Consider the following 12975-nt stretch of genomic DNA (forward strand, 5'->3'; position numbering starts at 1 on the left):
AAGACTTGTAAATTTTACTATCAGGTAATGAGATGTGGACCTATTTTTATTGATTTTGAGGGGCGTTCTTAGCATCTCCTGGAGTTTGATGTTTGTTCCTTTGCCATATTAAGGAAATTCTCTACAATAATTCTCTCCAATATACCTGCTGCTCCCCTCTCTTCTTCTTCTTCTTCTGGAATCCCAATTATTCTAATGTTGTGTCGTGTCGTCTTATGGTGTCACTTATCTCTCGAATTCTCTCCTCATGGTCCAGTATTTGTTTGTCTCTCTTTTGCTCACCTTCTTTATTCTCTGTCATTTGGTCTTCTATGTCACTAATTCTTTCTTCTGTCTCATTTATCCTAGCAGTAAGAGCCTCCATTTTTGATCGCACCTCATTAATAGCTTTTTTGATTTCAACTTGGTTAGATTTTAGTTCTTTTATTTCTCCAGAAAGGGCTTTTATCTCTGTGGAGAGGGTTTCTCTAATATCTTCTATGCCTTTTTTGAGCCCGGCTAGAACCTTGAAAATCGTCATTCTGAACTCTAGGTCTGTCGTATTAGCAACATCTGTATTGATTAGGTCCCCAGCCTTTGGTACTGCCTCTTGTTCTTTTTTTTTGTGGTGAGTTTTTCCGCCTTGTCATTTTGTCCAGATAAGATTTGCTTTCTCCTCCTCTGGAATTCCGTTGTCCTCCTTGGTGAGTGAAGTTGGTCTTGGCTGGGTTTCTTGTTGATCTTCTGGGGGAGGGGCCTGTTGTAGTGATTCTCAAGTGTCTTTGCCCCAGGCGGAATTGCACCACCCTTACCAGGGGCCAGGCTAAGTAATCCGCTTGGGTTTGCTTTCAGGAGCTTTTGTTCCCTGAGCGCTTTCCGTAGAGTTCTGGAGGACGGGAATGAAGATGGCGGCCTCCCAGTCTCCGGCCCAGAGGAGCCGAGAGCTCAGGGTCCCGCTCCTCAGTGTGCCCTCAGAGAAAAGCGCCCAACTGCGCCCGTCTCCCTGGCCTCTGGTCGCGCTTGTAGGAAAGCGCTCAATCAGTCGCACTTGGAGAAAAGCGCCCAGTCGCTTCCGTCTCCATGGCCTCCAGCCTCACTCTGAGCTCACCCAGCCTGTGACCTGTTAAAGGTAACCCCGAGCTGAGAGCTCACTCCTTGGCTTTGTCACTGTAGCCGGCTTCCCTGCTCTAATACCTGCGAGCTCTGCAACACTCAGACACCCCCGGTCCTTCTGTGACCCCGCGGGATGTGGGGTTATGCTGACCCCGCGTGGGCTTCTCCCCGGTTTAGCCTCTGGAGCGATGTCCCTCAATGGAACAGACTTTTAAAAGTCCTGATTTTGTGCTCCATTGCTCTGCTGCTTGCCGGCAGCCGGCCCCTCCCCCCGCGGTCTATCTTCCCGTCACTTTGGATTCACTTCTCCGCAGATGCTACCTTTCAGAAAGTGATCAATTTTCTGTTTCTAGAATTGTTGCTCGTCTTCTCTTCAATTTCCCGTGGATTTGTAGGTGTTTGCAATGGTTAGATAAGCTATCTAGCTGATCTCCTGCTACCTGATGTCATCTCAGCCTGCTACTTCTCCGCCATCTTACTCCTCTCTCAAGGCCTATTTATTATAGGGGCATCTGGGTGGCTCATTTGGTTGAGTGTCCAACTCTTGATATTGGCTCAGGTCATGATCTCAATGTCGTGAGATAGAGCCCTGCATAGGGCTCCATGCTAAGCATGGAGACTGCTTGAGATTCTCTCCCTTCCTCCTTCTGCTCATCCCCTTCCACACTCTCTCTCTCTCTCAAAAAAGACCTGTTTATTATAAAAGCAATCATTTGTAATTTTAACAGTAATATGATAACAACATTTTAGCCAAAGTTTATTGAGAACTGACTTTGTGTCATGCATTGTGCTGAGTAGTGTTTTATTATTTATTTAGTTAGTTATTTTTATTATGTTAGTCACCATACAGTAGTTTTTGATGTTGTGTTCCTTGATTCATTGTTTGCGTGTAACACCCAGTGCTGGTGATGAGCAGTACTTTAGTGCATCGTCTCATTAATCTTCCAGAGAACTCATCAGGGTAGGTGCAATATATAACGTTTGTGTAAAATTATGAAATCAAATTATGAATTTGAGCCTAACAAAGACAGGTAGGAAATCATAGAGCAAATCTAAAAAACAAGTGTTTGTCACCAAACCCCATATATTTAACAATTGTGTTCTAGCATCTTCCATCTTTTACAAAGTCAGAATAATATATCTCAGGTTGCATGTGCAGATTTTTATCAGATTATTATGTATTGTTGTTTAACCCGTAGGGCACGAGCTTTAGGATTAGAAACAGTGGCTAGTAGGTGTGGGGCAATGCTGGCTCCCCTCTTGATGACGCTAATGGCGTATCTTTCCATTTTGCCCTGGATCATCTACGGAGTCTCACCCATTATTGCTGGTCTTGCTGTCCTCTTCCTACCTGAAACAAGAAATCTGCCTCTGCTTGACACCATCCGCGATGTGAAAAATAAGTGAGTAAATCTTCTAGCCACCTCCTGGGAGGAACTGTATGCCTTAGGTCTTTGGGTGAGGAAGGCAAAACACCACATGAGTCCTTCAGATCACTGAGAAGTTTCAGCTTTGCCTGGGATACTTCTGTCTCAGGCCACTGCCTTTCATTAGTGGCAGGGTCGCCTCTAACCCCTGTGAATTCCAATCTAGATTGCAGAAATCCCCTCTGCCCAGATCTCATCAGTAGTTTCAGTGGTGAAGAGATGAAAATTAGCTCTGTTGTGATGGCACATACTACCTACCTTCATAAGAGACACACATTCATGATGGTATTTCGTGATTCTGAGATCCACAGGACACTTGGATATGAAGGGGAAAGAAATACCATTGCCAATAAAGGAATAATGTTAGGAAGATCACATAGAGTTAAAAAAAATTTTGGAAGGATAATAGAGGAAAGAAATCTTGTTTAGGCATCTTGGTATTCAGACAATTTTGCTGCCATGAGTAATGGAAAGATTAAGGATAGAGAAAATAAAAAAATGGAAAATATTTTAAATGAGAAAAAGGGTATATTAGTTTCCTGGGGTCTCCATACTCAAGTTCCACAAACTGAGTGACTTAACAGCAGAAATTTATTTCCTCAAAGTTCTGGAGGCTGGGAGTCTGAGCTCAAGTGTCAGCAGGGCCACATTCCCTCTGAAGTCCTTAGGGAAGGGTCTGTTCCAAGCCCCTATTCCAGCTTCTGGTATCTTTGGCTTGTGGCAACATAACTCCAATATTCACATAGCATTCTTGCAGGCAGGTCTCTGTGTTGAAATTTTCCCTTTTGTGATACCAGTCATAGTGATCAGGGGCCCAACCTACTCCAGTATGACCTCCTCTTAACTAATTATATCTTCAACAACTATATCTGAATGTGATAATTTCACATTCTGAGATACTGAGAGTTAAAACTTCAATGTATGAATTTGGGGATGGGGGAACACAATTCAATCCAAACAAATGAGGGAGTTCTCTTAAGATTATCAATCTACTTCTTGACTTTCCAAAGGTGTCACTGGCGGGAAATCTGAAAAGACCAAGTGAGAGTAGCAACTTTTAAAACTGTTTTCTTGGGTCTTACTGCAGGAATTTCTTGGATCTGCACAGGCAGCAGATACTTTTCCAACATTAATATCAATATGCCATGAATTTTGTTGGGTTTTAAAAAGCCGATAGTTGGAGGATTAGTTTGTACTTGTGCACAGAAAGCACACAAACTTATTTTTATCTTTGTTTTTTTAATATTTGTTTTTGCTTGTTGAATGGTTGATTGGTTGACTGATTGTTTCTGTTTTGTTTTTCTAGCAAAGAATTCTCAAGAAAGGTAAATGAAATAAATTCCTTCGTAAAAGTGACAAAATTTTAAGGTGTTTCCATGAGCTAACTGGTGAGGAAAAGAAATACTATGAAATAAAAATAAAACACAAGAATGTTCTTTTATATCTACAAACTACCAAGAAAAATATACTGGAAAACAAATCTCACTTACATTTATTACATTAATTTGCAGTTAAATAATTTTTGGGAACATGTAATTCTATGAATAATCTAATATTTTTGGAAAGTGGTTGAAAATTTCAAATTTATTGGTAAATTATTAATACACATTCAGAAACAAAGGAAAACCATGGAATTAAGATGTAGCTGGCTGAGAGAAAAGGGATCACATGGGTGATGGGGATTAAGGAGAGCACTTGCTGTGATGAGCACTGTGTATTGTATGTAAGTGTTGAATCACTATATTGTACACCCAAAATCAGAAATTAATATCACACTGTATGTTAACTAACTGGAATTTAAATAAAAACATGGGGGGAAAAAGAAAAGGGGACAGAAAATTTATTGGAAAAAAATTAGCTAAAAACTTCTCAGATCTGAAGGAAACAGATATCCAGATCTAGGAGGCACAGAAAGTCCTACCCCCCAACCCCAAATTCAACCCAGGAGGTCCACACCAACACACATAGTAATTGAAATGGCAAAAAGTAGTGATAAAAAAAATTAAAGCAGCTAAACAAAAAGATAGTTATCTACAAGGGAAACCCCATCAGACTATCAGCAGATTTTTTATCAGAACCTTTGCAGATCAGAAGAAGAGTGGCATGATATATTCAAAGCACTAAAAGGGAAAAATATGCAGCCAAGACTACTGTATCCAGCAAGGCTATCAATCAGAATAGAGGGAGTGATAAAAAGTGTCCCAGACAAACAAAAACTAAAGGAGCTCATGACCACTAAACCAGCCTGGCAAGAAATATTAAATGGGATTCTTTGAGAGGAAAGGAAAGACCATAAGCGAGATTATGAAAAGTAAAAAACACAAAAGCAGTAAAAACATTTTCAAAAATGCTTTTACTTCTTGACTTTACTTCTTTTACTTTTCTTGACTGCAAAAATCAGTCAAGAGATTTATAAAATAGAAGGTTGTAAAATAGGACCTGACATATTTAAAACATGGGTTGGGGGAGGGGAGTAAATAATGGGTTCAAATTTAAGTAAAGAATGCATTCAAGCCAGCAACTTAATGTAGATTGCTAAATGCAGAAGATGTTATATACAAACCTAATGAGAACCACTATTTGAAAACCAGTAATAGATATGCAAAGAATAAAGAGAAAGGAATTCAAGTATTTCACTATAGAAAGCCAACAAACCATGAAAGAGAGCAAGAGAAGAAACCATCAGAGAAAATCTATAGAAACAACCACAAAACAAGTAACAAAATGGCAATAAATACACACCTATCAATAATTACTCTGAATATAAATGGAATAAATGCTCCTGTCAAAAGACATAGGGTTACAGAGTGGAAAAAAAAATGTGATCCATCTATATGCTGTCTACAAGAGACTCATTTCCGACTGAAAGACACCTGCAGATTGAAAGTGATGCCAATGGACATCAGAAGAAAACCAGGGTAGCGATACTTATATTGGACAAAATAGACTTAAAAACAAAGACTCTAACAAGAGACAAAGAAGGGTACTATATAATAATAATGGGGACAAGCCACAAGAGGATATAAAAATTGTAAATATGCACCCAATATGGGAGCATCCAAATACATAAAACAGCTAATGACAAACATAAAGGAAATAATTGATAATGGTACAATAACGGTAGGGGACTTTAATACCCCACTTATGTTGATGGATAGATCATCTAAGTAGAAAATCAAGGAAGCAGTGGTTTTGAATGATACACTGGACCAGGGGGCTTTAACAGACGTATTCAGAACATTCCATCCTAAAAAAGCAGAATACACATTCTTTTTCAAGTGCACATGGAACAAGTTTCAACAAATTAAAAAAAATTGAAGTCGTACCATGCATCGTTTCTGATCACCATGTTCTTAAACTAGAAATCAATCACAAGAAAACACCTGGAAAAAGCACAAGTACATGGAGGTTAAATAACATACTACTAAAAAATGAGTGGGTTGACCAAGAAGTTGAAGAAGAAATAAAAAATTACATGAAAAAGAAAATGAAAACACAGTGGTCCAAAATCTTTGAGATGCACAAAAGTGCTTCCAAGAAAGAGGTTTATAGCAACACAAGCCTACCTCAAGAAGCAAGAAAAATCTCAAACAGAAAACCTAACCTTGCACCTAAAAGAACTAGAAAAAGAACAAACAAAAACCAAACCCAGCAAAAAAAGTAAAAAAATAATAAAGATCAGAGCAGAGATCAATGACATAGAAATGAAACAAATGAACAAAACAAAACAAAACAAAATAAAAAACAACCCAGTAGAACAGATCAAGGGAACCAGGAGCTGGTTGTTTGAAAAGATCAACAAAATTGATAAACCTCTAGCCAGAGAAAAAAGGGAGAGAGGGCCCAAATAAACAAAACCACTAATGAAAGAGGACAGATACTCAACACCACAGAAATACAAATAATTGGAACAGAATATTATGAAAACCTACATGCCAACAAATTCAACAACCTAGAAGAAATGGATAAATTCCTAGAAGCATATTATCTACAAAAACTAAAGCAGGAAGAAATAGAAAATTTTAACAGATGGATTACCAGCAATGAAATTGAATCAGTAACCATAAAACTCCTCAAAAAACCCGAGTCCAGGACCAGATTGCTTCACAGGTAAATTGTACCAAACATTTAAAGACTTAATACCATTCTCAACCTGTTGCAAAAAATAGAAGAGGGAAGAAAACTTCACTTCCAAATTCATTCTATGAACCCAGTATCACTTGGTACCAAAATCAGATAAAAGAAAGAAATACAAACAAGCCAATATCTCTGATGAATATAGGTTTGGGTTTCAAGTTCAGATGGCAGAGTAGTATGGAGATCCTACACTTGCCTCATCCCTCAAACACATTCTGAGCACCCCGAAAAACTGATGTGAATACTGTTAGGGTCCGTGATCAAAGGAACGAGACTGATATAAAGCAAAAATCAAACAAAGCTTTCTTTCACGCCAAGCATCAAAAGTCAAACTGACCGGTCAGGGCTATCTCTTACGAAAAGACCACGATGATGATTCTGACAAGGTTACTCCCAAGAAGGCCGCTCTGGACGAGGCTGCTCCCCAGATGAGGCCGCTCCCCGGGCAGGGCCGCTCCCAAAAAGAGGCGATGACGACAGCAACGATGACAGGGAGGACAACACCGATGACACAGATTCTGCTCCCCATGACGCCACTCTGACAAGGCTGCTCTGGCTAGGCTGCTCCCCAGACAAGGCTGCTCCAGCGAGGCCGCTCTGGAGGAAGCCTCTTCCCTGACGGATGCTGCTTTCCCAGGGCCGTTCACCAAGGAGACCTCTTCTCAGACGAAGCCGCTCCCCGGAATGACACAGGTCTGGGGAGGCAGCGGCTCAGGGTTCCCGGCGAGGTTGCTGCCATCTAGGCCGTTCCCCATGGCGCCGCTGCCGAGGGTCGCAATGTGTGGGCGGGGCCGCTGGCATCTGGGCCGCTGGCATCTGGACTGCTGGTGGCTCGGGGCCGCGGGCAGCACTTATAGCTCTTACAAGAGCTATTACAGCTCTTCTTCTCCCGCTGACTCTCCTGCTGCTTCTTCTTCCTTCTTCTTCTTCTGACAGCTCTCCTTCTTCTCTTCTTTACCAGCCTCGCAGACCAACCTTTATGGGGGCGGTTGAGCCCCGCCCCTACACAGGTAGCCAATTGAATCCTAATTCACCCAGTGGATATACCCACGCCACACCGATTGGACGTCTTCACCCGGCCTGCCCCGCCCCTACTTCCGGGGTCCACAAGCTAGTTCCTCTGGGAGGGGCAGGCCCTTATAATACTGAGAGAACAAACTGCGCAGCTAGAGGGGGAAAAAACAGCCACATCAGAAGGTAGGAACTGCTGAGAGTTGATTTGGGGGAAAAAAGAAGTGTGCTTTTCTGCATAGGGGAGGGAGCCCTCATCATGGAGAGGAGTGTGAGAGGAGAGAGAGAGAGAGCGCGAGAGCGAGCAGGCAGGGGATTGCACAAGAAAAACTCTTCCCCAAAACCACTGACTGGGAAAAGGAGAGGGGCTGACTACCACAAGTCTTTAGAAGCAGAGGAACTCAAAATCCGAAGTTCAAGAATTTGCTGGGGTCCTGCCTGGCCGCACAGCTGTGCTCCAGTGAGGAAGGACGGTAGAGACCAGGGAGTGGACAGCGTGCTCTGAGGATCCTCCGGGTCCCCAGGGTAGGAACAGTTTCCCTCCTTGGAGTGCATTTGGGAGAGGTAGCACTGCCTCTCGGGGGGGGGGGGGGGGACAGGAGCCCTGGAGGGGCCCCGTAATTAGAATAGCAGCAGAGGCACCTGCTGAAGGCAGCTAACCTAGAAACCAGCTTTTGGCTGCCCTTTACCATAAACCCCTAGCCCCACATTGTTGTGCGACCACTTTTCTGGGACAAGCTGGCACCGGCCACAGTGTGGGGAGACCCTCTCCCAGAGGATCAGTGCCAGTCTGCACCACACCGGGGCCCAGCGTGACACCTGACATAAAACACAGGAGAACTGTGCCACCTAGTGGGCCGACAGCTCAGACACAGACGCGATGGAGGCAGGGATCTGATGGAAGCTGGGGACACAAGAGGGGAGACTGTTGGTTCTTCTGTGAGGACTTCCTGAACAGCAGCAAGTGGGAATTCCCTGCTCCTGGGATGAGATTTGGGTGAGGCCAATCTCCCCGCACCCCACCATCAACACCGCCAGACTTCAGTGAGCAGCACAGCGCCCCTAGTGGAGACCGTAGCTGCTTACACCAAGCCCTGAGCCCCGCAGGTCCATCTTTACTAGGGCAAGTCAGGCTAAGAACCATCGCAGGAGCCCACTCCCCTAGAAGACCAGCATATGCACACACCAAGTCTACTGATCATAGAGTGCTGCTGCCAAGCTTCAGCTTTAGGGGAGTTAGGATCTAGCTTCCTTTAACAAGCAGACCAAAACACACCTAGTTAGAATTTGCCATGCAGAGGACAAGTTTTAAACACTCCCTACCACAGGCAAAGAGAAACTCTGCAGGGGACTGACTCAAAGGAAGAAGCAGGCAAAACGCAACAGCAGATTGCATACTCTGAAACACTTCCTGAAGCATGAGGCCCAAGATAGTATCGGACCTCTTCTTAATGCAACCATCACTCTCAGGAGCGGGAATATAATAGGCTTTCCTAACACACACAGTGACCCAGACAGAATGACAAGATGGAGGAATTCACCCGCAAAAGAAAGAAGAGGAAGAAATGACTGCCAGGGATTTAATCTGATGAATATAGAGATAAAATATTAGCAAATAAAATTCAACAATACATTAAAAAAATCATACATCACAATCAAGTGGGGTTTATTCCCAGGATTCAAGGGTGGCTCAATATTTGCAAATCAATAAAAGAAAGAATAAAAACCATATGAACATTTCAATAGATGCAGAAAAAGTGTTTGACAAAGTACAACAGCCACTCATATAAAAACCCTCTGCAAAGCAGGTCTAGAGAGAACATACCTCAACCTAATAAAATCCTTATATGAAAAACATACAGCCAACATCACACTCAATGGTGTGGCTTTTCTCCTAAGGTCAGGAACAAGACAAGGATGTCCACTCTCACAACTTTTATTCAACATTGTCCTAGAAGTTCTAGCCACATCAATTAGACAACAAAAAGAAATAAAAGGCATTTGAATTGTCCAGGAAGAAGTAAAAATGTCACTATTTGTGGATGGTATGATATGATATATAGAAAACCCGAAAGATTGCCAAAAAAACTACTAGAACTGATAAATGAATTCAATAAAGTCACAGGATACGAAATTGATGTACAGAAATCTGTTCAATTCCTATACACTAATAATGAAACAGAGTAAAATTAAGAAAGCCATCACATTTACAAATGTACCAAAAACAATAAAATACTGAGGAATAAACTTAACTAAAGAGGTGACAGATCTGTACTCTGAAAACTATAAAACACTGATGAAAGAAATTCAAGATGACACAAAGAAGTGGAAAGACATTTCATGTTCATGGATTGGAAAAATACATATTAAAATGTCCATACTATTCAGGGGCGCCTGGGTGGCTAAGTGGGTTAAAGCCTCTGCCTTCGGCTCAGGTCATGATCCCAGGGTTCTGGGATGGAGTGCCCCATTGGGCTCTCTGCTCAGCAGGGAGCCTGCTTCCTCCTCTCTCTCTGCCTGCCTCTCTGCCTATTTGTGATCTCTGTCTGTCAAATAAATAAATAAAATCTTAAAAAAAAAGTCCATATGACTCAAAGCACTCTACAGACACACTGCAATCCCTAGCAAAATACCAATAGTATTCCTCACCAAATTAGGACAATCATAAAATTTGTATGGCACCACAAAAGGCCCTGACTAGCCAAAACATTCTTGAAAAAGAAAAACAAAACTGGAGGCATCATAATTCCAGACATCAAGTTATATTACAAAGTGATAGTAATTAAAACAGTACGGTATTGGCACTAAAACGAGACACATACATCAAAAACTAATAATGTACTATATGTTGGCTAATCGAACTTAACAAAAAAAAAAATACAAGTGTGTGTGATTTTAACGTGGAGGCTCTTTCTCTCGAAGTTGGCAGGATTCCAGGATTATTTGGGGGACATATTCTTCACAACCTCTCCATCTGAGTTATCAAGATTCTAGCAGCTCTGTAGAACTCCAAAATTATAGGCTGGAGGACAAAGAGGGGGTGCCAGTAATTTTCATTTTCTTGTTCAGAAAGATTCCTGGATCTCCAGAAAAGCACCCTTTGTCCAGCTTCACTTTGCACTTCTATAAATCCTCACCTTTCCCAGTAGATTTTGAGATATTGAGATGAACATATGGTTTTTCTTGCTTAGTCTCATGAAATGGTGAATTACACGGATACATTTTTAAATGCTAAGCTAACCACTGAAATAAACCTACTTGGTGAGGATGTAGGAAACTTGAAAAAATACTATTTTATTTGATTTGCTAAGATGTTAGTGAGAAGTTTTGCATTTAAGTTAATGGGAATTATTGGTCTGTACCTTACTCTTGTATCTTCACCTACTTTGGGTATCAGAGTAGTGCTGGCTACACAGAATGTTGGGGAACATTCTCTCCTTTCCTACTCCCAAAGGAGTTTGTGTACAAGTAGAATTATGTCTTCTTTAAATATTTGCTAAAAGTTTTCAGTGAAGATATCTGTAGTTTTCTTTGTAGGAAGATGTTAAACTGTAAACTTATTTTATGTACTATATATACAGGACTATTCAATTTATCTACTTCTTGAGTGATGTTTTCTTTACCATGGATCAAATTTTCTTTTCTTTCTTTCATTTGTTCATTCATGGTTGGTTTGTTTGTTTTTTTTAATATTTTATTTATTTATTTATTTGACAGAGAGAGAGAGAGAGACAGCGAGAGCAGGAACGCAAGCAGGGGGAGTGGAAGAGGGAGAAGCAGGCTTCCCACTGAGCAGAGAGCCCGATGCGGGGCTTGATCCCAGGACCCTGGGATCATGACCTGAGCCTAAGGCAGATGCTTAGTGCCTGAGCTACCCAGGCACCCCGGATCCTAGTTTCTTATTTCTTTGCAGGCACTGCTCACTGCACTCCTCAAGGTCTCCTCACTTCAACTTGTGGAAGCCCGACAGCATCCCTAACCCTGACCCCTTGTGCCTCTGACCCTCCTCTCCTTAGACCCTTCCTTCAAGCAAGCTGTCATGCCCGCTGAGGTATCCTTTTGGGGACACCAGAGCTAAGGACAGGGATCACCCAAAGGCTCCCCAAATTTCACCCCCCACTGTGAAAAAAATTCTGACTAGACTGGCCTCACCCACACGAGGCTCTGCTCTGTGAGACTGGAAACTCCACAGAGTCAGGGGCAGGAAGGGTAGGATACCGAGCAGGATGCTGATCCCATTCCATCTGTGCCTTTTGAAACTGCCACGTGACCCCTAGAATAACCCTGTGGACTTGGCCATGTTGTGTGAAGTAACTTGTCTTCATGTTGTGCTTGGGACTCAAGTCAATGAATGTGGTTGCTCACTTTCTCAGGAAATGTGAAAGTGGAAATGCCAAGTGAACCCTTGTGACTCACTGGCCATCTTGCTATCTTTCCAGGTAAGTGTACAGTCTGGCTTTAGAGGATGCCCAGGTTCCATATCCAGTCCTCTCTCCTCCAACTTAGAACACTGCCTCTCATTGTGTGTACTCGCTGCTGAGAACCCAGCTACTTACGTCAATGAGGGGAAAGTGGCAGAGGAGAACCTCACTTCTTACTCTGATCTTTACCCCCAAACCCTGCCTTTCTCCTGTTGCTCAGCATGACCTTCTCCTGCCCAAAGCCAACCCCTTCATTTTCACAAGGGGTCTTGCTTCCTCATATCTACTCAACGACTTGACTCCCATCAACTTTCTTTTGTTACAAAACTCTCATGAGTCACTCTGCTTCCTGTTCTCCCTCTTGTCCCATTCTTTGTATTTAAAACTCCTTAACTATGGAACTTATTTATGGACAGAAGATAGTTTTAAAGAGGCATCCATATGTACACCACCAAAATGAAACAGATATTGCATGTTTGCTGGGCGGTGTTGGTACCTAGCTTTCCTTAAGAAAGGAGGAGGGTTCTGATCCTGGGGAAGATGGACTGCATCTGGTCTCTTTAACTGAATGCATCTTAAAAATAAGAAAGAGGGCAAGGGGTGACTATTTTAGACCGTGAAAAGTATATTCTATTAACATATTAGTATGGGTGGCTCACTCAGTTAGGTGTCCAACTCTTGATTTTGGTGCAGGTCATAATCTCATGGTTGTGAGATAGAGCCCTGCTCTGGGCTCTGTGCTGGGCGTGGAGCCTGCTTGAGATTCTCTCTCTCCCTCCACTGCCCCTCCCCCCATAAATACATAAATAAAATCTTACAAAAACACATTAGTGTGGGGTGCCTGGGTCGCTCAGTGGGCTAAGCCTCTGCCTTCGGCTCAGGTCGTG

The 12975-nt window shown here is 42.4% G+C and overlaps 1 protein-coding gene across 1 annotated transcript in view; it reads left to right on the top strand.

Annotated features, from left to right (window-relative positions):
* LOC116880596 (solute carrier family 22 member 10-like) overlaps positions 1–11662 on the top strand; it is a 76958-nt gene extending 65296 nt beyond the window's left edge. Inside the window, 3 exon segments of the mRNA XM_032879906.1 lie at positions 2292–2495; positions 3826–3844; positions 11581–11662. Of these exon segments, the coding sequence (XP_032735797.1) occupies positions 2292–2495; positions 3826–3844; positions 11581–11646 (289 nt within the window). The 3' untranslated portion in view covers positions 11647–11662.
* Positions 11663–12975: the final 1313 nt, after the last annotated feature.

This window comes from Lontra canadensis, unplaced genomic scaffold, assembly GCF_010015895.1.
Source record: "Lontra canadensis isolate GAN:19392208 unplaced genomic scaffold, GSC_riverotter_1.0 scaffold66, whole genome shotgun sequence".
NCBI classification, from domain to species: Eukaryota; Metazoa; Chordata; class Mammalia; order Carnivora; family Mustelidae; genus Lontra; species Lontra canadensis.